The sequence below is a fragment of the Accipiter gentilis genome, chromosome 6, assembly GCF_929443795.1.
Source record: "Accipiter gentilis chromosome 6, bAccGen1.1, whole genome shotgun sequence".
Lineage (NCBI taxonomy): Eukaryota > Metazoa > Chordata > Aves > Accipitriformes > Accipitridae > Astur > Astur gentilis.
In genome coordinates, this window is record NC_064885.1 from 5,699,036 (window position 1) to 5,726,746 (window position 27,711).

General features: G+C 39.1%; 1 protein-coding gene across 2 annotated transcripts in view; it reads right to left on the reverse strand.

The window, feature by feature from the left end:
- The window catches only part of TAOK1 (TAO kinase 1), a 73,705-nt gene that overhangs the window by 27,254 nt on the left and 18,740 nt on the right, over positions 1-27,711 (reverse strand). For both annotated transcript variants that reach the window (XM_049802032.1, XM_049802033.1), the window contains 7 exons: positions 13,644-13,870; positions 9,389-9,460; positions 6,321-6,422; positions 5,027-5,072; positions 4,049-4,145; positions 3,151-3,264; positions 2,268-2,359 (listed from right to left, as the gene is read on the reverse strand). In XM_049802032.1, coding sequence (XP_049657989.1) covers positions 2,268-2,359; positions 3,151-3,264; positions 4,049-4,145; positions 5,027-5,072; positions 6,321-6,422; positions 9,389-9,460; positions 13,644-13,775 — 655 coding nt within the window. In that variant the 5' untranslated portion in view covers positions 13,776-13,870. The remainder of the gene's footprint in view (positions 1-2,267; positions 2,360-3,150; positions 3,265-4,048; positions 4,146-5,026; positions 5,073-6,320; positions 6,423-9,388; positions 9,461-13,643; positions 13,871-27,711) is intronic.

The window sequence follows — 27,711 nt, forward strand, 5'->3', positions numbered from 1 at the left end:
CTCTGACTCATTTTAACATACTAAAATAGGAGTAAGTTAACAGTAAGCTCTGTACTCGGTGTTTAGCCACTAAGCATTCTTGGTTATGTACCCCCACACACCTTTTTTTTTTTTTTTTAACTACAGTTGCTAAAAAGCTAACAAATATTTAATTCTAGAAGGACAGCAGTGATGAAGAAAAAGCTGGTTACAAGAACCATCAAATCACACTTAGCTGACTAAGCACATGGGCAGGAAGTCAGCAACAGGCCAACTCTTTATACTATTTTGAGAGTTGCATTCTCTTTGGCTCTTCTCTCTCTTTCAAGCTTGTGTTACTCTTATAGACTGACACAGCATGAAAGCTTAATGAGGAAGGAGATGATCTCACTGTAACAACAAAATCGAAGCTTCATCAGAATGTTTATGGGGTAAACCTATAAAGCTCAGCCTTGCCATAGACATTCCAGAGAAGCTGGTCAGGCCACGAGGACCTTCCTACACTAGTGAAAATGTAACAGAAAACTTTCCTTCCTCCAAAAAAACAAGCAAAGAAAAAATAATGCTAGTTTTCTTATTCTGCTTTTCATTTTTGAGTTGAATAGTAGCAGTAAGCTATGTATCAGAGACCACAGTTCACTCATCGGTATCACAGGATGGACTAAGCCCTACAAATTCCTCAGAACAGGTAAATTGAGGAGTTAAGCCTTTCCTCAAATGTAGCACTTCACCTTCTCTAATCTGTCAGATAACTAGTTGCTGCTATCGAGGATCAGACTGATTATTACATTAAACTATTTTAACTGACCTCTTAAACTATTTTTAAATGACTGTTCTCCCTAGCTTTTTTTCTTCTTAACTCACCTGAGTAAAATAGAAATCTTCAGGAAACTCAGTGAGGCCATTTCTAAGACTAAGTGATAATTTGAGAAGGCTACTAGACATCTCATTTTTCTGCTTTCTTCCTTCTCGGCTTATCCAAACCAACACAAATGAGATAACCACACCGACCCAGCCTACAAAGCTCTACTGTCCTGACCTAGGCTCACCTCCCACCATGCTAGAAGCCATAGACGAAGCCTAACGCTTCATATTGCAAAAACGCAGCGTGCAGGAAGGCACCCGGGGGTGTGGTGGCCATGAGCTCACTGCATTCCTGGAGCACTGCAGCCAGCCAAGTCTCCTTACTCCACTCGGAGCAGGATTCTGTCATGACAGTCACACCCCTTCAACTTGCTTTATATTGGCAACCAAAAAAATCTCTGCTCTGAAGAAAGAATCTATTTCACGTCCTGGAAGAAAGTGAAGTTGACAGTTTGGAATGCCAGACAGCATTTTTAGCTAAACTGTGCAGTTCACATGGATTAGCGTGTTCCTGAGAGCTCTCGCTGCCCAGCCGGGCTGCTCCTCCACCGACGTCGGTTTGGAGTATGAGCAATGAGATCTGACAAGGATGGTAGGACAGCCTCAGGTGCAACGAGCACCACTGAACCTCACCAACCTGAGGAAAACTTACAGCTAAGTGCTTCTAGAGAGCTGGATCCTGACTAAAATCCGAGTAGTGCTGTGCATGGTGTTGTGCTTCCATGAGGGTATTTTTGTTCCAAGAAAATACTACATGTTAAATTTAAATAGAATGCTATACTAACATAGTCCTTTTAAATTGACATTCTGCTTTAAGGAGTCTGTTCTAACAGCAATGCCATCATTTCTTTTGGGTTTGATTTATAGGTTACCACTTCAAAACTGGATTATTCTGTATCTTTTTCTTAAAAAAACCCAACAAACAAACGAACTATTCACAAGGGAAAAGATACACTGCATATAGCTTTGAAGCTGTCCACTTATCCAAAACTTCATTATTGTAGGACTTGTTAATGTATCTTAAATTTTCATGCAAACAATATCAACTTGTATCATTAAATGTATTTTTACACTGGTACTTTTATTGGTTCATTTCTAAAGCTGTTCAGCAAATAGGGCGTTTTTCAGTTCAAAAGTTAACTGCCTCTCCCACAGAATACGAACACCTTTAATGAAATAGCTTGGCTATTTTCTTTGTCTAGAAAACTCTTCTTCAGGTAATGAAAACACCAGTTCAATAAACATCAAATTGGAGACTTAGCCTTGAATTCTAGAGCGCACATTTAGACCTTTTCTCTAAAACTCAAGTCCCAGAGAAACCCAGACAAGAAAGGAAGCATAGATTTTCTGCACTGTGACTCAGCTGAATAAGTTCTAGGTATTAAATAACTACATTTTATAATTTTACAATGAAAATAACTTACCTAACTCAATACAGGTAATTCCAAGAGACCAAACATCTACTTTGCCATCATACTGCCCTTCATCCATGGCTAAAATCACTTCTGGGGCCATCCTAAAATATGAAATTGGTGCTCATAAAATTCTGGGCAATGGAACACATTATCATCATCATAATTTCAATGAAACAGGCTGTTTCGCTGATTTCAGCTACCATAAACAAATCATTCCCCAAGGTATCAGGCATGAACACAGCATACTGGGAACACAGACCAGGCACCCACACTAGTACAAGCCTGTAGAGAGGCTGCGCGATATTCTCCTCTCCTACTCTGAGAGTTCTCCCAACTCTCCATTTATGAGTATCACCATCTTCTCACCCTCCCACATTTCCAATAGTTTAGCTGGCTGGCTAACTCTGGTGAAATAATTATAGCATGCAGTTGTGTAAACACCACAGATTAGGTGTAAGAGATCAAAAGCATACAAGGGATCTGCAAAGGGTTTTGTTCAATGAACCTGGCCTTTCCTATGAAAGAAAAAACACTTCAGTTATTTCAACAACCAGACGCGGTAAGAACATATTAATTGTTAAAACCACTGGGGGGTGTGATTAAAATATATTACAGATGATTCAATCCCACCTCTACCACTTAAAGTCAGCATAAGTAGAACAACAAAATATTTTTATTAATTTTTGTGAACTACAAATACAAGGATTCACAATTTCTTGAAGTCAGAGCCTACTTACTATTTAATCTTTTTTTTTTTTTTGCAAAGTACATTTTATCCCTACCACAACTGGAAGATTACAAAGCTAGCTCCAACAAAGCCCAAGTGTATTAAATCCCAGTAAATGATCTTTTTACTTCACAAAGCCAGAAATGCATAAAACTCTTGGCTTACCAATATGGCGTCCCCACAAATGAGTTGGCAGGAGATGCTATGGAAGCAGACCCAAAGTCAGCAAGTTTCACCTGTCCTGGCTCTGTCAGCAGGATGTTTCCTGCCTTGATATCTCTGGTTATAGAATACAAGTATCAGTATTACTCCTCTCCAAACAAGAAAACTTTCTATAGGACAGACTACAAAACACACCAGTATTCACATGTTCGAGCTCCAGAATACCTACGTTTCCTCCAAATACAAAACATTTAACCTTTAGGTTAATTGCTTAGCACGGCCCTTGATCTTGGAATTTAGTCTGTCTTAAAAATCACCTTAAAATGGCACACCTGGATAAGCTCCATATACAGTTCAGCAAAACCTTCTGAACCAACTATGTCCTTTATAAATGTTTTTCAGAAAGTCTTAATAATGTAACTATTCAAACCTTTCATCCTACTAAAATGCAGCAGATACTTTAAACACAAAGAACATTTGCATCCCATACTTACTGTGTACTTCTCAACATGTGTGTTCATGTAAAACTAATTTTTCAAGTATTAGTGCTCCCCCCGCCCCAGCAATCTTTGCCTTGCAGTTGCTACAAGCTATTTAGGTGAACTCAGCCTGCCTTGCTATTCACTGCTTCAGGGAATAATCAGCATCATATCAAGTATTGAAAAGCCTAGCAGATTCAAAGCAATTCTGCAGAAATTATGAACACCAGCTGTAAGAGATAGTGCATATGGAGATACGTAGCTTGCTTGTATTTGACTACTATAAATCACTAGTTTGGAGCATATGGGCCCTGTGAAAAGAAAATCTCTGCTTACAAATACTAACTTTGGGATGAAGGGGATACAATCAACAAAATAAATTACCTGTAAGTGTGTGAGACAGCAAAAGCATAACCACTTACCTATGGATCATATTGTGAGAATGCAAGTATGCTAATCCCTGGAGAGCACCATGGGTAATTGCTGCTATTTCCACTTCTTGCAATGGCTTTTTATGAACTTAAGGAAAGAATTTATTTGAAATTCAATATTAAAGAAAACAATGCAGTGTGCAGCATGCAAGTGAGTACTGTTAACAATGTAATCAGAGAGAAAACACTAGAAGTTCATTTTTACTAGGTTCAGTATGAGAAGCAAATGTAAAAATAGTTTGTAGTGTACATTCTATAATCAGATGTAATCTTCTAACTGTAAAATGGCAGCTATTTACTATCAAAAAGAGACTACTTTGCAGCCACAAACTACATTCCTGTCAGTTCTGTGACCATTCTCCTAAATACCTATTTGAGACTCAATATTCAATTTTCCATTAATGAAGCTAAATCCCAAACCCTAGTACGACAATTCACACATGAATAAACTGTAGCAATACAGATGACTCTCCAGCAGCTCAGCCTTTTGTCCTGAAACGCTTCTGGCAAGGAAAGGAGATGAACAACTTACTGGCCACACATATATCTTCAAAGAAAGTTCACTTCAAGTAGCCTGATAGAAAAATGACCATTTAACAAAAGACCTCATCAAGCAAAACCCTAATACTGCTGCAGTGCTATTTTAGTCAACAGGCCTACAGTTGTTAGTAAGCATTAGGATCAACAGCAAGGGTTTTCAGAAATAAATCTTGAACTGTCATGACAGGAGAACCTTAAACTCAGAAGAAAAATAGCTGACTGACAACTTTAAAATATGAACCAAGGCACCTAGGAAAGCCGACATTCTACAGAAAAACTATTACAGACATGCAAGAATTTGAAAAACTGCACCTGTTCACATACACTCTGCCCCCAAATAAAACTATATACTCAAGGATGATTCTGTGATGCTGTAACTACACAATACTATACTTCTGACTTTCAATGAAATAAACATGCGTGCCATACCTTCTAGTAAGTCTGATGCTGATCCTAAGCAATATTCCATAACAAGCTGTATGGGAAGAAATCAAAATAGTTGTTAGAAAATCTCTAATAGTAAATGTATGTTTTCTAGATTTCTATGGAGAAATCTAGAAACAATCACTGATGCATACAATGCAGACTGCCATAACAAAATAAGTATTGCTTATAACATAAGCTCCATCCTAGCACTGTCACACTGACCCCTCCCACAAGGACAGCTCTAACTGGAACTAGCACAGCCTTCCTGGATAAGATAACAAGTAACAAAACTTGTTAGGAAGGCAAAAGTATATTCATAACCAGTTACGTATTGTATTACATACCTTATTTTATATGCACATACTTAACAGGAGTGTTAAATTGCACTTAACAAGCTTATCCGAGTATTAAAGGGCTATTTAGGGATTTAGTAAAGATTTTGTCCCAGTCAATTTTCAAAAAAGAAACTAAAACTTTGTCCTACAGATTTATTGAAGCTAATACATGAACAGTACTTACAGTTTAAACTATTAGTTCAGCGATGTGATTTCTTTAGTATATCATACTACAAAAACCTTGTCAATGAGAGGTGTATGTCACTTTGTTTGTTTAAATCAAATGTATTCATTTAATTAGGAGATGACAGCCAGAGATAAAACCAGCTAGTTGATTTTTTTCTCAGTGTGTGTGTTCAGATGACATGACAACAGAAGTAAACGATATACAACAGAATAATTTAGTTAGTTAACAGAAATACTGATGACTGAAAATATACTTTAATTACAATTATCAGTAGGATAATTCTAACCTATTCCATTAAAGTACAACGGAACACCTACTTCTGAAATATATTCAGTCAACCTGTAAAGTACTGAACCATTAATACTCTAGTGGCATACCAAATGCATTGTTAAATGACCTGCGAGTATCTAATAAAGTTGCCATATTTGTCTCCCAGGCAGTACAAGTGAAATTGTCACCTTTCCTTACAGCAAGAAAAGTGATGGATAAATTTTACACTGCCCCCATTTATCGTTTATTTCAAATACTCAGTCCATCAAGGTAAGTACACTAGAACAACAGCACAATCGCCTTACTCTGCAAGTGAAAGGGAAAATTTCCCTAAATCTTGTTTCCAAAAACTACATTCAGTTTTGCTGAGCATCTGTAAGGTCCTTGGTTATTCCCATCTGAGTCTGTGCAATGCAAGTGTTCAGGTGCCTCTTGAAAGCCAGCTGGAGATATTTTAAAGCGCCCTTAACCAAGGCAAGAAGTACAGAGTGCAGCAGATGCTTACCCATGCTGTATGCTCCCGCAAATAGCAGCCTTTGTATTCTATACTGTTAGGGTGTTTTATTCTTTGGAGGAACTTGACTTCCTTAATAATATCCTGCCATTTCTGTAGAAAAGAAAAGGAATAGAAAGACTTAATAAAACTGTTACCTTTTTTTCGGTTGTTGTTAAGTTAGTATGTCGTTTAATTATTTTAAGAGGCAAAATCATCTTAAGGTTCCAAATCAGAATAAATATACATCAACATCATGATGTTCACTGCTTAACTCTTCAACAGATCTACAAAGTAAGTTGTGGATTGATTAGGCTGTATGTAAGGATCTCTCATCAATGTAATAGTTTACACGTGTGCATAGGATATACTGGTAAACAATATCTGAGCAAGTCCTCAAAAAAGCAGCGATCCTTTTTTAAGGGATACCACTTCTGTTGTCAGATCAAACACTTGTCCCAACCTGAAAGAGATGTGGACGATAAGTGTCCTTCAGCAGGATCAGCTCTCGCTTAACTGTTGTAGATATAAAGACCTATCCCTCCTAGTAACTATATTACACTGGATGAGGCTCCATTTATCAGCCACCAAATATCTGACTACATTCTTGATAATGTTTCTCTATTACTAGTTTAGTCTTTACAAGTACTGACTTAAAATGAGTTGCCTACCAGATAAGGGAATGGTCCTGCAGGAGTAAAAGAATAAATAGAGAAAACAAAATCCAGGTTTATAATAAGGGGAGCTCTGCCAGTGCAACTTTAAAGTACAGAAGAGGCCAAAATGTCATGTTCCAACGTGTGCCTAGACACTGCCATTACTCCCCTCGGAGGAAATCACCAAGTCCTCCCATTTGCTGCATATCCACACCTCCTCAGGCAAGAAAGGCAAAAGCTTTTAAGTGCAACAGCAAAAATACAACTACCGGAAAAGATTTTCAAAAACAAATGCAGTAGCTGAAACCATTTAAGTATGCAGATGTCAACACAAGAGTGTTGACACTGAAAATGTTTTTGAGAAAGAGTATTAGTTCTGAAGTTAATCAGAGGTAGAGAAACCTCACCCAACACCAAAAGGTTCAAAAGCTGTTTTCCAGGTCCTGTTAATCTCTCAGCACACACTTCCTCAGGCATACGTGTGTGGTTAGGATTCACAGAGGGACAGAGGTCCCATATACTCGAATGCTTTGGAAAATGTGCAAAATCCAAATCCTTCTCAATAAAAATTGTAGGGTTACAGAAACAAATTAAACCAGGGAACATGGTAGCCACAACGGAGGCAGCTGATTGACTAAGCATTTCTCAACACCAGAAATTTCATGAGAATGATATTAGTGCAGTTATACTAACATAAACTCTCTCACCGACACCCTCGTTTCAGTACAAGAACAACTTTAGTTGCCTTTTACCTTTAGCCTCAAAAACTTTGAGGTACTAAGCAATAAAAGCCAAACCAAGAAAGCAACACGCTAAACTTCTATATTAGGAAGAGAGATGATATATTAGTCAAGAGGTATCCATGATTCCCTGCGTAAAAAAAAAAGCTCTGAGATCACATTAAGAGCACACTACTACATATTTCAAAGGTTTTTAACTTATTTTTAGTATAAAATATGTCCCTATTTTAAAGAATAATTGTTGCCACCAATGATAAAATCTTACTATGAAACCAAAGTAAATATAAACAATACCAGAATGGCCTTAATCAATTTTCTTTACATAGGCTAGATCATAACTCTAGCAAACTTCCGAACAAAACAAATAAATATAGAAGTAAAATAGAAAGTGTTTTAATCCTGGTCTTATTACTTTCTTCAAAATAAAGAAACATACCCATTGGAAACAAACAAAAGCTATTTCTGAAGCATGCACAGTTTGTTTCATTCATGTGAATAGAGTATTTATAGCTCACAGTAATTAAAACAGTAGGACAAGTAGTAAGTACAAATTATTCTTTCATCAGTATACAGTTAAACAAGTCACCGCAGTGACAAAATAGAAACATGCATAGCAAATGTAACTATGAAGCTAGAATTTAGGAGTGCTGGAGAGACACTGCCACCTCTACCTCCTACACATATACACACACACACACACACACAGAAAGGAAGGAATAGTTCAGCTCCATGTAGCACAGATGATCAATACACAAAAGGCAGGTACAGAAAGCAATGAGTTGTTAGTCAAACTCATCAGAGCAAGACTGCTTCTAAGACTGGAATATAGAGAATGGAGGGAGGGAATCATAAATGCCTTGAACAACTTGCTTAAAATAAATACTTCTGTTGAAAAATCATGCCATGATTTGATAGATGTCGTTTACCAGAAATAATACCAAATCAGCTGTTCATGTCGTGTTGGGCTTTTCAAGAATCTGTATTAACACTTAAACATTTAAAGTATAAAATCAATTATCTCTGTTAAGCATCCTAGGGAAAAACACACATCTGGGGTGGCCATGAAAACATTTAACATTTAAATCTCAGAGGCCTACTTTTACAGACCTCTCTGCAAAGACTGTCTTAATCCCTAGCTCTGGCAGTTCTTCCATAATTATGCCGCTGTTCAGATTTTCACACTCATTCATTCACTGCCGTTTTGCTTTTGTTTTAGCTCCTCATCAGCACAGCCATTCTAGGGGAGGATGCATTCTGCCTTACTACTTTGTACAAACAAGACTCCCTTTGAATCTCTCACTACTGCATCCATTGCTATTATTTCTTTGTCCAGTAAGCAACATGGTTATATTGAAAGGGATTTAAAACGGAACATTTAAGGTCAACAAGGCATACTAACATACAAATCTACCATTTTTAGTTTTCTTTTTTGCTTTCTACACATTTATCTGGTCCCACAAAAGAGCCCTTTCTGTCTGGAAGAAGAGTCCTACCCACCTTTTCCAGGAGCGGACTAGGCAGAAATACAGTGTGAACAGTAATTTGTTTTGTTTACACAGTACCCTCATTCACCTTTACAGTTATAGGAAAGATTTCTCCTGTTGTAACCCAAGCTAATTAAAATCATCACATATAATACGTATTTGCAATGGTCAAGATTTAATATGCAACACGTTCTACATACCTCATTGGACTGCTTCCCACTATATGACATTTTCTTGATGGCCACCACTTCATTGGTGCGCACATCACGTGCCTGTAACATGAAAACACGATGCATCAGCTTCTTCAGATCATGATTTCCCATAAGACACAAACCAAACATACTCAAACAAATCTTTATCCATTAGTTAACATTAGCAAAGAGTTAAACTAAAGTATCTTTCAAGGGCTGTGACTGCTGCGTCTCTTAGAAATTTCCTTCTGAAGTTAAAGATCACCCCCCTGTTTGTGAGACAAGGTATGACATTTTTCCATGCTCAGCATCCAGCAAGTCTCTGCTGGAGTCGAGTACCGTCACTTCTGAACTAAAAAGCATAGCTTATAAAAGCAGCTCTGATTCAAGCAGAATGGATTTACCCTAAATCAACTCCTCTCTCTGCCCAGGTCCATTTGAGACAAAAGCAAGGCCCAGCCCCCTTGTTCCATTCCAAACATAAGCAAAGATGTCACAGATGCACAGGAGATACCAAACACCGGTGGCTTTCTCCCCAGTGCTCCCACAGATTAGCTATGGTGTCTTAAAGGCAGGCAGATGATATACAGAGATGGCAGAGGTCTAAGCGACCCATCTTCAGATTCCCATTCAGACTTTCACTTTCTCAGTCCAATCATATTATTATTTACACTGCACAATAAATGTACATGGGTTTTCACACTTCAAAGGCTGACTTCCTGACTTCAGACAGCAACAATCCAAGATAAGACTAGACAAGAAGTTCTGTTTCATTTAGCACCAAAGCAATGGCTCATTCACCCTGGCAGGAGAAGAGGCAGGGCTGCTTGCAAGAAGGATGACTCCAGACAAGACCCCAGCCACTCCTCTGTTAAGGATTTCAGCGGCACAGGAGGGTGGTGGAGGAAAAGACCTCCGAGTCTCTCTGATAAGAATAATCAACTTGGATAAGAAGCCAAATGATATAAACCAAAATAACGTGCACCGCAGCATTCACTGATGACTGATGAAAAAGCTGATTTTTAATATATTTGTACTATCAAGCACAGCCTATCAGAACACGGATTAATGAAATACCAGGACTCTGCCTTTTGTAACAAGGTTTTTCAGTCATGTTTTAATTCTGCTGTTCATTCAAGAGATTCCCAGAATTCCCTGTCAGTCCTCATTTCAACCAGTTATGATAAGCTTGAACCAATAATATTTTTAGTTTTCTTTCTCTTTGAGAGGATCCTTCCTACTGCCTTCCTGATATTACCTCTAAGGTTGGGGGGATGACTATTTTTGGGTTTTGAGACAAAAAAGGAAGAATAAAATTCTGACTCCTAGATCTTTACTAATTAGAGACAATCTCTGAAACATTCAAATCAGTGAAGAACTGCAATAAAACAGGCAAGTAAAATATTGGAGTAGAGCAGAAGGAACACAGCTCTAACAAAAGAGAGTGGGTTATTCTTCTGCTCCATCTGCAGTGTTCCAGTGTAGTAGGTTTCCTGTGTCAAGAAAAAGCTATTATTACACTGCAGAGCAGGGAGTAGGGTAAGGATAATATCAAAATGATTCAGAGGTGCCAGACTTGCAGTTTCTAAGAAACTAAAACCATGAGGTGAACCAGCAAAATTCATGTCAATTATGAAAGAAAAAAAAGAAACTTTCTGCCACTGCAGGATGTAACAGAAACAAAGAAAGAGACAAGAGTGAACACTCTTGGCCAGTTATCACATAAGCTAAATATACCACACCTTCTCAGCATCACCGCTAAAAGAAAAGAAAGGCAGGTACAACTAACAATGAGAGACTAAACTGCATTTAAAAAAAGGCAGGGGGCGATTTCAGGGTTATATGGATTCTTCTACTTGTTAATTACTACCACATCTATTTATCATCAACATTTTTGGTCCAGGCTGTATGCAATGAAAGCAGCCTGGTGAAGGGGATGCTATGGATTAGAAAACCCAAGCAAGCAAGCAAGGCCTGATTGTGTTTGCCTAACACCTACAGTCCTTCATCACTACAGCGGGGCTGAGAGAACCATCCCAGCCGACACCCCATGAATGTTAAAATCATGGAGTTTCATTTGCTTTTTTAGTTTCGTTGCTATCTTGAATAATTGAAAAAAGACAGTTCCTAGACAAAAGCCATGAAGATGTTACAAGGCCAGCTAACTTAAATGATCCAAATGAGCAAGGCTTGTTTTATGGCAGACATTTACGCGCATACATCCTGCTTTCCTCTGAAAACTCCATACAAAGGATCAACATCTGGTGACCAGAGTAACTTCAGCAGTGATATAATCAAAGCATGAGCAAAGAAAAGGTGGAGCATGTCATTGGCTTTGGTAATATGCTTTTAAGCAGTTATTAACTATAATCCAATATTACATTGATTAGAGAAAGTTTGTTTGCATTAGCAGAATCAAAATCTTCTTAAAGAAACTTAAGAGAAGTTTTTTCCCTAGCTTTACAGGGGAATAAAGGACCCAAGACATACACTCCCCTACTTCAGTTCTTTATGCTTATTTAATTCACACTAAATCTCTCCCTCCATTATGTTCTTCTCATCTCTTGGGCTTCTGTTTGAGGTATCCAGTACATTACGTGAAACAGTTTAAGGTTGAAGATCCTAGACCTGCCAGTAGTAAAAAGATACCATAATACAACACAAAACTTAAACGTTAAAACTTTGTAACACAGAAATAGCAACAGCGTATCTTCTTTGTTGGAAACTCCCTCTTACTTGACAAAAATAAAGCCCCCAAATGGGTTGGAGTAGTGTAATGCACTGCTTACACTTATCTTTTTGCAAGTGCCAAATTAGACGTACTTTCTGTCAAAGTAGTACAGTCCAAACACCAGCAAGTAATTGCACTCCTTAGTGAATAAATACTAATCTATAATGAATTGGTAGTCTAAAATGGTGGGGGAAAAAAGAGAAAGAAGGGCCTAGAAATTAATGACCTCTTACTTTCGATCCCTTTGTAGAAGGAGCGGGGTAATGGGCAATCAGCCCTTACCACAACTACAGAGTTCGGGCAGTCTGCAAATGCCACAATGGCAGCTTCTTGCTGATGTTTGGGAATGCTGTTAGCATACAGCTCGCAGGTCACCTCCAGCTGTATGCTGGTTCTCCATACCTGTGTGGTTCACGCATGCCTCGCAAGATACAGTGTTCCTGAAAAACTTCAATAAAATTTCCATAATAATATTTCTTCACAATAATATTTCTACATAGCAGGAAGACAGATTTGTCAGCTCCCTCCTTTCATATGCACTCTTTAACCAAAGTGAGTAAATGAGAACAAGTAAAGGGCGCAGGTGAGTACTGTTTCACTAGAAACCACTTTGTCCCCCAGATCTGTTCCCAGACAGTGGCGGCTCATAGTTTTAAGCAGGGAACAAAATTAAGAAGCTTTTCCTAATTAGTTCATCTGTGCTGCATTAAATTTGTGCTGGAAGGTTCCCAACATGGTCTGCTGCAATTATTAACAATGAATAGGCATCTCATAAAATACTGACACAAATGGCTTTCTGAAGGAAAATTGGCAGGTTTGGCCACACCTCCTATAACTGTGAAAAGGTTTTCTGAGGAAAATGTTTTTTTAATAAAGGTCTCACAGTATGCACTTTGGTTAACATAGAGCAACCTGCAAATGAGGTTACCGTGAGACATCCCACCTCCGGTTGAGCTATACAAGCACCCTGGGAAAAATTCTGCTGTCCAGACGTTCATGTCAAGTAAGTTTTATGCAGATGAATACTGGGATTCTTGCCTGCAGTAGGGAAGGATGTGACAGGACGAATGACAACAAAAGCACCAACATTCAGGTGTCACACACAAAGAATGGCTTTAAGGGAGCCTGAGGGTATGCAGAAAGGGAGAGAGAACTCAATTTCTCTCAAGGAACAAGAGATAAGGAGATGATCAGACCAAAAGAACTGCATTGCCAGTCAGAATCGATGGAGTAGAAGTTCATGTTTTAATTTGCAGATAAATCCCTGCCTGCAATGTAACGATGCACATAAAAGCACCAGGTAAGGGCCACATTTCCAGTTTTTCTTTTCAGTTTGCAAACACCTTACAGATAATGCAAGTCTGTGAACGGACTGAGACTGTACAGACACACAAGAAAACATCTCTGCCCCAAACACCATAAAAAAAGATTCACAGTAGTTTCTTTTCCTCAATATGTTCAAAAAAGCCTACGTCCACAGTTTAAACGTAAAAAGAGACACAGCTAAAATTCACAAGTCACGGAGCTACTTACAAAATAAACTGCTCCGAAGCTTCCATGGCCAATCTCTCGGAGATCTGTGAAGAGCTTTTCTGGATCTTCTTTGAAGAAGAGCTCTGCAATTTCTGGGTCCTTCAGGCTGCCCGCTCGGCTGGTTGATGGCATCCTGCTGGGCAGTTAGCCGACCGACTATCTGGGTTTAAAGTGCTGCCTCAACCCTTGGTTCATCTGTATGAATGGAGCCTCTTCAGCATGGATTACTGCAAGAAAAAGATTGCAATCCTTCACTGATTATCCTCTTCTCAGAGCCAGAAACAAAGCCAACAGTGGAGCAGCTTCCACGTCTTCCAGAGCAAGCATCCCTGTTGTGTGAAGCAATACAACCTATCTGCTGAGATAATGTCACAGTCCCACTGTGACACCAGTGAAGCATTTCTACAGAACACCAACCAAAGTCAAAACACAAAACGAGACACATTCCTTGCTCCAGCATCTGCTCAGTCACCTGCAGAGCAGTCAACAGAATCTCTCTGACCTACAGCAATAACCCGTTTGTCTCTGGTGAGCCCATATCACCTTGACACCCTCCCTCTGAGGAGTTATACCCACTATGTCTTAAAGTACTGTTCGGACTTTGTGAAGTGGATGACACAATTGCATATATCATGGTCTTTGCAAGACAAGATATGTGGTACAAGTATGATGTATATGAACCACCACTGCCGTCTACTAATCTGTATTTACATTTTTTTAATTCTGCTCAGTATTTTTTTCTTCTGCAATTGTACTTCAGTTAAGAAGCAGCCAGTGATCAATTTTTATTCATTTCAGCATGCACATGGAGACCTCTCTAAAGCTTCTCCTTCCACAAGTAAATAAGTCATAGTCCTTTCTGTTTTTTTCTCTTATCTAAATTCATGACTCTATCTTAAAGTGCCTGCTCCTCAGAGTCTGATTTGCAACCCCCTTTCTTTAGAGGAACAGCATCCAGAACAGGAGATAGCCAGTTCCACACACAACGCATGTCTTTCTAATCTGCTTCAGCAGATGCAAACATATATTTTGGTTACGATAGCGCCTTCTACAATAGTCCATTAGCAAACACTTTCTTCAGAGGAACTTGCAACTTCAGATGCCATTGGGAATGTAAGAAATCCTTTCTGTTTGTACTATGCATTTGCTTTCACTTACTCAAAGCGTGCCTTGGAATCTTATCCAGAACAAAAGCATACTTTCAAGTTGTGCTAAAATCTTACTGTATCTTTACAACAGGTGAAGCCAAACAACCATTCCAAGTAAAATGCACTTTTTTCCTCCTAAAGGAAGGGCCTGGCTGCTGGGATTTCCTCTCAATTCCCTGTAAATTGTCACCAATAAAAACAATGCTGTGTCACTGGCAAACAGCTAATCACACAACTCACCTCTTTCCAAAAATCCCTGTCTGGTCAAGACTTGTACTTTTTTATTCGTATTACATGTCTTAAATTTGTTTTTAAAAAAGTTTTAGATCTTCATAATGAAAAAAAAAAAAAAAAAAAAAAAGGACAACAAACCTGAGTTTAACCAACAAATCAGAAGCTCCTATACCTGTCCATTTTGCCTCCTTTTCTGGACACTATAAACTCCACCTTTCTCCAAGCCTCTAGACCATCAATGAATCATTGGTTTTCCCATCCCTGCAGAGCAATTCCTACAAGGATGGAAAAAGACATACTCCTGCATGTTTATGCTCAGTGGTACTCTTCTCTAGACAGTTGCAGCATGTGGAAGCGCCAAAGACTGCCTGCTCCTTGCTAGTTCAAATAACTGCCAGGATCGCTACAAGGAGAGCACGATTGTGCTAGAGACAGCCAAGACATACCTAGTCGTAAAGTCTGCAAGAGTCTCCAGTTTTTCTGATGAAGACATGCGTGGGAGAGAGAACGCAAGGAAGGGAAGTAAAATCCAGCATTTTCATAGCTTTTCTCCAAGCAGTCAGCATTCAAAAAGATTTATAATGCAACGCAAAACATGTTTCCATGATAGCCCGCTCTCAGGGACTAAGGAAAAAACAACATTCAAATCCCAGTGGTGGACCAAGTATAAAAACATATATACATACACACACACAGAAAATATGCAGCTGTCCACAGCTCTGCTACACTGCACTCACGAGCATGCACACACACACATTTCATATTGATGCGCATCATTATAGGAGCCTTCAAAGCAGACGGCATCAGCACATGACATACCCAACTGCCAATGAAGCCGAGTGAGATGCACAGGAATGGGACCGCGATATCTCCACCTTCCATTGCATAACACTGTAACTAATACCGCGTGGGAAGGGAAATAATTAGCTTCAATTCAGCCTGTACCTGAAGCACACTACATTTATGAAGACTGGAAGAAAAGTTTTGTTATTTTTCTTTCTTTCTTTCAAACTAGCCAACAATATTCCACTTGATTCCAGCTCTAACAAGCACGTAACACTGAAAGACAACTGTTTCACATTTACAGCCCCCGACGAAACAATAGACAAAAAGCATCAGTCAGAAAAGCGAGAGAAAGGAGCTGGGGGAAGGGAGCTGATAACCAGAGCACACTCAGTATTATTGAAGGAATGTTTCTTGGATCGACGGTAATGATGTCATGTTCCATCTTTTAAGAAGCATCAGATTCTTACAAAAAGGACATTGTTGTTCAAAAGCAACTGCTGCAATCCCAGAATGCCCTTTTCCCTACATCTGTTAGTCAGAGGGGCTAGGCTTGGATAAACCTGCTAATATGGCCAAAAGTCACATGTCCCCGCGAGCGAGCGTGCGTGTGAGAGCCAGAGCGAGGAGAAAAACCCTGCGCACACACAGCTGAAATGGATTACAGCTTTCTCCCCCTCCCCACCTACCCCCGATGCCAAACCAGCCACCAGACTCGTTCTTGGCATCATTTCTGAGCATGCCTCTGAAATGTCATCAACAGGCAACACTTTTTACCACTGCTAAAACTCTTACCAGGCTCACTGACAATACGTGCAGGAGTGGTACTGGACTGGCTACTGCGCTGCCGGACTTCAAATGGCAAATCCGAGCAAAACTCTTCATCTATTGCGATACACCTTAAAATATAGCTTTTTCCCCTTTAATCCTGAGAGCATCAAAACAAATTTAATTATCTTTATTCTTGGAAATAATTGCTGCTTTGAAATGCATGTGAATAAAAACATGAAGTATTAAAACCTATTTAACAGAATAGTCTCAAACGTGTGCATGACACTGTCCTTATCATCTGATCTGCTTAGATGGAACAATAAAATGCATTAATGTAAATTCCATCCATAAGAAAGCTTTACACAGTCTCGCTTAATAAAGTGCTCCCATTTTTTATGGATACTACAATATTAAATTCCCTCACTCTTCTTTTTACCCAGACAACACACACTGCCTGCCAAAGCCCAACAGTGCCAGCAGCTGAGATGCTCTGCCTCCTGCCTTGCAGTAATGACACCTGAACACTTTGGGGAAATGGAAGTGAAGTTAGGAGAAGTGGCATGCAACGTGGTTATTGCATTATTTTAAATGTATTAAAAATACAGACGAGTGTTAAGATTGAAAGAAACCCCTGCAACTAAACTGTACTGAAAATTAGATCATATACCAGCAGGCAGCTGCACTTACGTATTTTGCATTCTTCCACCAATGTAGTCTCTTTACTACAGGTTTTTTGGATCGGTGCAGCTATACTGTTAAACACAATTGCTCCCTGGGGATGGGACTGATCACCTCACCTTAGACAGCTCGGATCAGGTGGCCGGATCCTGGTTGCGGCCAAGAGACAGGCAATGCAAACTCCGACTGTGCTCATGTCTCTGCTGGCTGAAGAAGCAGTCTACCTACAAGCCACCTTGCAGGCTGCTAAAATTAGATAAAATAAATCCCACATTTTTTTCCTAGTTGTCACTCATACAAAAAGAGAATATTGCATTGCATAAACACAACTACTGGTACTTAGATCAGTTCCACTCATAACCAATAAGGTGATGTAGGAATATGAGAAAGGTTCAAAATAAACCAGGGAATGACCAAAGCACAAGACTGGACCAACTCTCTTTCCATTTAGTAGGCTGAACTAACTACATTTAGTTAGTGGCTACCATTACTAGTGTAAATGACACCGATTACAGGCCAAAAAGTTTTATCAAACTACTTTCATCTGAACAACTACCAGTTAGTAGAAACAGTATGCACACATCCACAAAAGTCTGTGAATCAATCAGATGTTACATTCCCTGTAATTACGGTTATATTAAATGTACACACACACCTTGAACCACTGACATAAGGAAGCTGAAGATGAGGACGGGGTAAGACCTGTCCTCTCCTGAGTTTTCTGCCTCCCTGCCTGCCATGTCATCTCAAGCTGAAGTAAGACCCACCCCGGTGACTAACATCCCCTGGGATCCTGCAGAGCAGAACAAGCAAAGCTCCGAATGGTCAGTTGCCATGGTCAAAGCGTGTATTTAAGCCTTATGCTAGAGAGTCCTCAGAGAAATTAAAATCTGTCCACACTACACTAAAATATCAGAGGGCTGTCAGTGTCATAGGTCCCCGTTTTCATGTAATAAACCAATGTACTAAGAGAATGTGTTTAACCTTCCCTGTAAAGAAAGGAACCTGCTCACTGAGACTTCCACCTATCTGTCATATTATTTCTCAAGTTCACATCCAGACCAACCCAGTGAGAGTGACGGTGACTAGAAGATACTCAGTCACACTAACCATGAGATGCATCAAAGCATTTGTAGTTCCTAAGATAGTTCAAAAGTTTGCAGAAACCAAATTATAATACAGGCTTGCTTGGAGATTATTAGCATTAAAAGGCAAGCACACTTTGTCCATACAAATGAAGTTTCAAGGAATCAACGCATTCAACATCCTTCAGCTTCTATACACAAGAATATTATAACCAGAGTTAAATAAATACGATGCGAGCACAAAACGGAAACAACAAACAGATTTACACATCCATCATCCTGTGTCTCTCTTCATTTCACCAGGTACCAAGAGGCACACTACACAGACTCCTACGATGGCTAATGAGGCCAACAGGAATGCTGCACTCCATTACTGAATTATAAACAAAAAATTATTTGCAATTTGAGACATAAATCTTTTTTTATGTTATAGTCATCTGCTATATAATACACTTAGCACAGTAAAATCTATAAAAACTTATCTTTAGTATCAAATGTAGGTACACTATGTATTTTTTTCCTGATAGAATATACACAACAGATTAAAAACAACCAAACAAACCAACCAGGAGACCAGTTACAGCACCTATATCTTTAGAGCTGCACACTCTAACAGCAAAGACTATAAAGTAAATATCCAATACAGAAAACTACTGGTCCTTTGCAGGTCTTCTTACTCAAAGTCAGAGCAGGAATAAAACAACCAGCAAAAAAAAACCCCAATACCAAAAAAACAACAGCCCACTGCAATATAACTTCATTTGGAAACCGATATTTAGATTTTTTTTTTTTTTTTAAAAGCATCTGCATTGCATGTAGTGCAAAGAGTTGCTAAATTTTAGTGTAATTTCCTCTGGCAGGATCTAATGCAAGAGCATCAAATAGATGGGGAATGAGTGTCATCATGCAACTGTCGAAAAAGGGAAAAGGGATTTTCTCTTACTTGCATATGGGTCAGATCCGGGGAGTGTATGAAGCTGAGATTAAATTATCCTCTCAACACACTATTAAAAATTTCCTGAATGGCTTCCAGCTGACACTGAAAATTTCCACCACTATCATAAATATGGTAAACTGGAACTATTGAAATAACTGACTTTGAATTTTTTTTCTTTTACTTGCAATTATGCCTAAAGTGAGAGTTAGATGGTAAGAATGCTTAAAATACTTACTTTTAAACATTTCTCTATAACATTGAGTGCTTGACCTGAAAGCACAAATTTTTTTTGGAAGTGGCAGACAAATCATTCCCCATTTTTGACAGACTGAATAAAAGCCTGTAAGGTAAAAAAAGTAAGCAAAATTCTAGAATACAAGTTGCTGCTTGTATGCAAAATGTGAAGTAGTCACTACTCCATGCATTTTCAGAAAAAAAAAAAACCAAACCAAACCAACACACCGAACAAACTTTTATATAAGAGTTTTCTAGCATATAAACCAAAAATATCAGTACACATGAGCTGTTTGGTCATAAACCATGCAGAGGAAACCACGACTGGACTTTCAGTATCATATAATATTGCCTTTTGGGTAGAGGAAGCTTCTTTGACATGTATTTGAGACACCAAAGAGGCTCTCCCAGCACAATCATAGAATCATTTAGGTTGGAAAAGACCTTCAAGATCATCGAGTCCAACCATCAACCATGCCCACTAAACCATGTCCTGAATTACCCTGTCTACTCGCTTTTTGAATACCTGCAGGGATGGTGACTCAACCACTTCCCTGGGCAGCCTATTCCAATGTCTGACAACCCTCTCGGTAAAAAAAATTTTCCTAATATCTAACCTAAAACTCCCTTGCCTCAACTTGAGGCCATTTACTCTTGTCCTATCTCCAGCCACCTGGCAGAAGAGACCAGCACCCACCTCACTACCACCCCCCTTCAGGTAGTTGTAGGGAGCGATCAGGTCTCCCCTCAGCCTCCTCTTCTCCAGACTAAACAGCCCCAGCTCCTTCAGCCGCTCCTCATAAGACTTGTGCTCCAGGCCCCTCACCAACTTAGTTGCCCTTCTCTGGACATGCTCCAGCACCTCAATGTCTTTCTTGTAGTGAGGGGCCCAAAACTGAACACAGTACCTGAGGTGCGGCCTCACCAGTGCCGAGTACAGGGAAAAATATACAACAATGTACAAGTGCATACCCAAGCACATCACAACTTGATCAAGACTGCAGTGCCAAGCACAGGAGGCTGAGCTAGGGCTGATATGTGACTGTGAGTAAAATATCTGATCTATAACACTGAAAAACAAGGCCATAATGTATGGAAAGAAAAAACAATGTGTTGAACGGCTTATGTATCGTCCAAGTAGAAATAAACAAAAAATTACTCATTTTACTCCTAGATGTACTCTCTTCAGGCAAAACTGGTATTTTGCAATACCAGCGTACTCTCTTTGGGCAACAACGGTATGTTGCAATACCCACTCCTCAAACTCATGGGGATGCATGTGCAATGATTTGACTCTAACCTGGTAACAGAAGTGGAATGGCTGTACAGTTGGTGGGGATGTATCAGAAGAGATGATGAAGATCCAGCATCAGAAGAAATGAACGCTCGTCACACCAGGCAGTGCTGATATATGTGACTTTAGGAATGATGCTACTACCCAACTTATTTCACGATCTGCATATAAATCAGCCTTTAAAATTTTAGCCTGATGAATTCTGTGCATGGAGTTACCCTATCTGGAAAGATTAAGAGCAGACACATTACCTACTATACATCCCATCACTTTAGTTGCTGTTCATCAAAAGCCAGGCGCTAGCCAGCTTGCTGTGGTGGGTCCTTTCTATAAGGGCACAGACAGAAGTAGTTCTGTTGGCTTATCTGAAATTCAGGGGATCTGCAGCCAGTGCATTACTGCCAAGATTCAGGATTGTCTTCTATCCATCCTCTGCACATCTCGGCAAACACAGGGACACATGTTCATCAGGTTCTTCATAATCATGACATATACCATGTTTTTTATTGCTTTCCAATAAAAAAAAAATAGCCCTGGCAATCCACCAAGTGCTGTGGACATTCCTTAAAACCTCTTTTAACCTAGGCTCAGGTCCACCCAGTCGACTCTTTTTTTCCTGTTCTGACAAAAGCAGAGCAACTCTCAGGTGCCTTAACATGCACTGCACACATGGAAGACGAGTTACTCCCTGCTCACAGCAGAAGAAGGCTGTTTCCTTGAACAGCTAAAAATCAACTTCCCATCCATGCTCAATTACACCACAGCAGATGGTATCCAGACAGTTGTATTCTAGGTGACTATCACAATGGAAAGTCTATCAGCATCTCCAAGCCTCTCAAAACGGACAGCAATTTCAGTCACTTGATTCATGTGAAACCACATACCACAGACTACTTGCGTACTTGGGTAAGCCTCTCCCACCAAACTAACATGTTACTTTTTCTCCTCCTAGTTCTGCAATTTGGAAATCTTCCTAGAGTGGTAATTAAGGAAGAAGGAAAAAAAAAATCCCAGAAATGAAACAAAAAAAACCTGGAGATGCAGCAAATGGCATTTAGCTTCTCCCATGCCCTGCAAAAGGGGCAAGAGGCACTCAGGAACATCTCCCTTGGGATCCTGCTAACTTACTTTTACCACTTAGTAATGAGCTGCAGCTGAGACAAAAAAAAATGCTGACAAAGTAATGAACTTGCCTTTCTCTTAATTATCTTAAAATCATTCTTTTTGGTACACTTGTTCTCCACACTGGATCCACTAGGACTATCTGTCATTAAGGAAAAGGGAGGTGCAGATGAATAGCATTCTACAAGACAGTGTTAGAAAAATGTCTAATATTCAGAAAAAAAATTTAAAATGCTGTCACAAAACTGATTAAAAAAGGAACCATCCTGAAACAGTGCCAAGTACAAGCAGAACAAAGACACCTGGAATGGGCTGAGAAAACTGGATTGTGGAAGTTAACTGTGGATCACGGAAAGCCCCACTGAGATGTTGCTCTCTTCTACATTGCTTTTCAGTCTCAAGCTTATATACACAAGATGCTCCTCTGCTTTCTGCCAGTCCCCAGGGGAAAGGAAAAGACAAGATCGCCCCACCTCCGAGTCAGGAGCCCCTTCTGCTGCCAAAGCCTGAAGCAGGTGAGATCTTACAGCTGTGCTGGACACTTCCATAACTTGCATTATGACAGTAAGGAGCACTTCTTGTGGTCTATAACCCCACGTGTACCTGTGTAACAACAGTACTGCTTACTGCGAATGAATGCAGATCCTCTTCCGTAGCAGGAGTTTACAGCAAAGAATGGTCATCAAATGCTGTCCCCTTTATATCTTCTACATTCCCCCATCTATGTATTTCTAGAAGGAACAGATTATAAGGATAAGATGAATCTGCACCTGGATATTATGGTGAATTCTGGCAGCTTTTTGTCTGTGTGAGCACCTATGTTCAAACATGCTTTTCTTCCCCAACACGGTAAATTTTCTTCACCTGACAAAGAGCAAGCCTATCATTCCAGTAAGATTCCTTTTTCAATTTCTTTTAAAAATATTTTTGAGGAATGGTTCCATCTTGGAAAAAAATCTTTGCAGATTTTTTTTTTCTTTCTTTCTTTCTTCCTCTGCTTCTCTACCTGTGTTTTTTCTTGTGTTATACTTCACAGAATAGCCTCAGGAAGACACTTTTATGTTAGAATACTGCTTGCATTTCTCTTATACATGCACTTGTAGACTCTGTGGCTTACTTTGATTTCCTCTCAAGATTCTGACACTAAAACGTCCATCATCAACTCCCTGAATTACTTACCCCAGCACACTTTCTGATCCTGCTGAGCTATTCTGCTTGGATGTTTACTTTCCAGGAATGTCACTAGCAAAAAGGTCGGAAGTTTCCCAAATCTCCATTGACAAGCCCAGGATGATCCAGACCAGCAGTAAAGCCAACAGTGCAACAATTATCCTGTGCTTTCCACTTAAAGCAAAATGGAAAGTTTTCAGTATTTCTGATTATTTCTACAATCTTTCAAGTTTTCTAAGTAGTGGAAAAGATAACTCTAACTGGGTAAGCCTCTTCCTGTGTTAGACAGATATTCTGAACAAATTCAGTCTATTTTGACAAGTTATGTAGGCCAGCTATAAACAAACAAGAATATACCTAACACTACCAGTACTCCTGAAAATACGAGTTTTGTTAACTGGCAATTTTTGCAACGTCACTCACCCAAGAAATGCCAAATCTACCACTGACCCTGCCACTTAAATAACACAAATAAAAGACACTACTGATAAAGTTGAAAGAAACATTAATGCCAAAAAGCATCCTGTATTTTTTCTCCTATTTAAAACAAAATATCCCATGGGATCAAAAGTTAGACCTACAGAAGAGCTGAAGAAATAGCCAGCATTCATTTCTCAAAGACCAATGTCATGAAAGTTCAAGAAGTGCTAACCATACCCTGACATATTCAAGATTAACATCTCCTGAATGTCTTTGCTTGTGATAGTTCTGGTACATTTATTAAGAAGGTCAGCTCTAAATTTAGTAATTCCTTAGGCTAGCAAAGCTATGAGGAAGGCAACTGGAAAAAATGAAATCTTCTGTCCCCCTTCTTTTGCAATTCATTAAGTTCACAGTCATTGCCAACTCTTTTCCTTTACTATGTAAAGCATTGCATTAATACACATTCTGTGACTGCATCACCTACAGACAGCTCTCTGTCGCCACGTCTCTTGGACTAAAGAGATTCCAGTGCAGGAGATGCTGTGCTGGCAGCACACTGGCCAGGAAGAGGTTAGCAAGTGGCCAGCAGATGAGAGTCAATTAAGTCCAGAGGCAAAAATACTGGGAAACTCCAGCTGCCCATAAAAAAAAATTACTCGGATATCCTAATGGGACTTGAGTTTAAAGAAACCTTTTCTTGACCCCTAAGCAATTTTGCCCCAGAACAATAAATATAGTAAACGTAAGCAAATTAGCTCTTTTGGATTCAGCATAAATAACTCAGAAATAAGCTACTAAAGCTCACAATATAGATAATTACCCTTGAGAAAAGAAGTAATTAAAAAGTAGCAGTACCACACACAGTTTTAGAAAGGAGGCCTGAAAGGAAGTAATTCAGTCTTTCTGACCAATAAGTAAAAAAAAAATGGAAATGTTTAAATTGAGCTTGCAATTGAATTCACTGGAGTGCAGAAGAATGCCAGGGCACATGTCCACCCCAGCCAGAGGTTATGTCCAACCCCCCAGTCCACAGGTCAGACTCTTACTTGAGCAAGTATGAACCTGGCGGAACTGAAGCCAGTAGGAAGGACCTAAGATAGAAAATAGAGTCAAATACAAACAGAAGAATCTGAGAGAGAAAACTGGAAGATTCTATGGGAACAATCTTAAAAACCAAGCTGTGACGGCACGAAGCCTCAGGTGGTCATCCAGCCTGATCCACTACCAGGCTGGAAAAAAGCCACACAGGAGAGCAAGGGTACAGGAAAAAAAGGTAAATTATCTGCACAAAGAAGATGACTAGGTATAAAGTATGGTGCTGTCACAGACCATACATCAAGAAAGCTGGTCCTTCAATAAACTCGTAAATTAAACATTACTGACCTATGGAGATGAGTAAGTCGCTGCCCTAAAAGCCTGATGTAGCTCCAGAGTGATGTATACTTTTGTCACAAGTGCTGTCTCCTTACAACAGTTGCTGCTCCAGAGAAGCTCCCCACAATGGCTGCAGCCAAACTGAACAGAAGAATTAACTGAACTAATAATTAGTGAAAATAACAAGCTAACCACTTGGTGACTGTGATACACTAAGAACTAACAAGCCAAACACTTACGCACTACACTATATGTCATTAAAATAACAGAATAACTCAAAAGGATATTCGAAAAGAAGTGGGCAGTCTTGCACACAAAATTATGTGAGTATTAGTCATAGGTGGTAAACAGAAACATCACCTCTAAACTGATACAAAACTCTGAAAAAATCAAGAGGTCAGATATGTAATTACACATTTTGATCAAGGGAAAAGGCCTTTGCAACCAGAGTGACCACAGTTCTCTGCAGATCCTGCATAATATTTGCATTTAAGATCTGGAATGGGAGGGAAAGGACATGACAAGTTTTAATTAGGGCAGTTGATAGTACCAGAAAGTACACAGGAACCTTAAAAAACAACGTGAATGAGCAGCAAGGCAGGAGATGAAAGGTCAAAAAGTAAAGAACCGTCAAGCACACACCTACTTTTAAACTAAACATAACTCGGGAACTGAGCCTGTGCAGCCAGCTCATTGAAAGTAATTGCACAATTATGCAAAGACAATGTCAGACTTTTTTTAAAAAAACAACATGGAGAATCAATTAGGAAAATAATATAGATTTTCTGACAATACATTAAGGAAGTCTCTGCCATGGTCTGCTCCTGGCTATTATTCTTCATGCACATCTAGTAATAAAATGAAAGTACAGTACAAAAAGGCCTCAGAAATAGGAAGGCATAAGTGCCCAAGACGACAAACTAAGATTTAAGAGAAAAGGTGTAAGCCTTAAAAATCATATATAAGAAGGCCATGTCAAGTACTCAGCCTTCAAGAACAAGGGGAGAGTCCATAAAATGTAAGAGCAGCATATTTATAACAGAGTGAAGGAACTCAACCAATCAAACTATGAAGAGCAAAATTAACCTGCAGAAAACACTGCAAGGTACTGAGCCCAAGAGATATAAACATTGCTTTTTAAACTAGACATTTACACGAGTAAGGACATCCACAGACAAGTCAGGTAAGGTATTCCTGAATGCTCCTGGCACCTCTTCTGAAGCAGCCAGTTGTTCACTGCCAGAAACAGCAGATAGGACCAGACAGGCGATGTATTAGAATCTGGATGACAATTTTTATATTGATATTCTTCTAGGGTCAAACAAGCATCATTAAACCACACTTTGTTATGAAAAAGGTCAACTTTGTTTAACACAGGAGTTTATAAAAATATATGACTACTATCACAAATAGAAAAAAAGTTTTATTGAAAGGCTGCACAGAAATAATGAGAAAATACCTTACTAGGTTCTAGTAAGGTGCACGTATGTGATGGACCTTCATCACTAGGCAAATGCAGAAAAACCTTTTCAGAACAGTCATTACCAGTGAAAGACTATTCTGTTTTTTAGGAGTGACCAACCTAATGGAGCACACAGAAAGAGGCCTTAGCAGTACAGTACAGCAAGGGTATACAGCTGCTTACGTAAGTTTGTAACTTAAAGCAGGTTCAAAAAGGGGTTCAAACATATTTCAGCATCAAAAGACCTTAAAACCTTCTGTAACTGTTAAATCTGTTCTACCAGATTATCTGTACCCATAAATGGAGTACCTTTACTGAGCAATTATTTCACACATTTCTAGAGCCTGTGAGCACCTTCTTTCCTGCTGGAATTCCCCAAAGTCATGGCAATTTGTCCAGTTTTACTCCAGCTTGAGTATTTATTTTTCCCGTCTCCACATGACTGAGCAGGACAATCTTTTAAACAGGACACAGCAAGGCATGAATCAAACAACCAAAAGCAAGCAACAACAAATCAAAAAACACCTTTTTTCACTATTTTACCTACTTGAAGAAATGCTTCTCCAGGGAATTCTGCAAGGTCTAGATTACTTCCCTTTATGCCTTTCACTTAAAACAAAAATAGTTCTCAGTATGTATTATTTAAATAACAAGCATACCCTTTTAATTTGATGAGTTTTATCTGCTTTCATGGAGAAAATGCTCCTTTCAACTAATATACAAAACAATTTAGGTAACAATGGTTCAGATACAGAATATATCTCAATCAGATAGTTAAGAACATAGGACTGAAGGTCTTATTAAGTCCTGTTCCTGCTATTTTAAGCAACTATATAATAGAATCCAATCATCAAATAATAACCAACTCCTGAGAACTTCCCAAAGCCACTACTCCGATTACAAGGCTGCTCCAGATACTCACTCCTATTTTGATTAGCAACCAATTTAAGATTAAGAACTGATTAAGACTGATTTACAGTTTGTATTTATTATTTGTCACTTTATACTGACTTACTCTTTTTCCCATACTGTCCCTGAAGTTTAAAGTTCTTTTCCCTTTTCAATATTGAGGGATAAACACAAGTACAGAGATGCAATATGTGTCCCCTTAGCCTGTTAGCTCAAAAAAGCAAGCCAGTTTTACCTTCCTGTATGACACAAGAGGGAGAATTGACTTCCCAGACAGCCCTAATAGCCCTTCCTCATATCTGTCCCAAACTAAGGCTTTTCTTTTTTTTTTTTTTTTTTTTTTAACATCCCTGACCAGAATTCTCCACATCTGCTGATTTCCTCGACACAAGAGCATTAAAATTTTAACATTACCATGGTATCAATAGACACACTCAAGTCTTT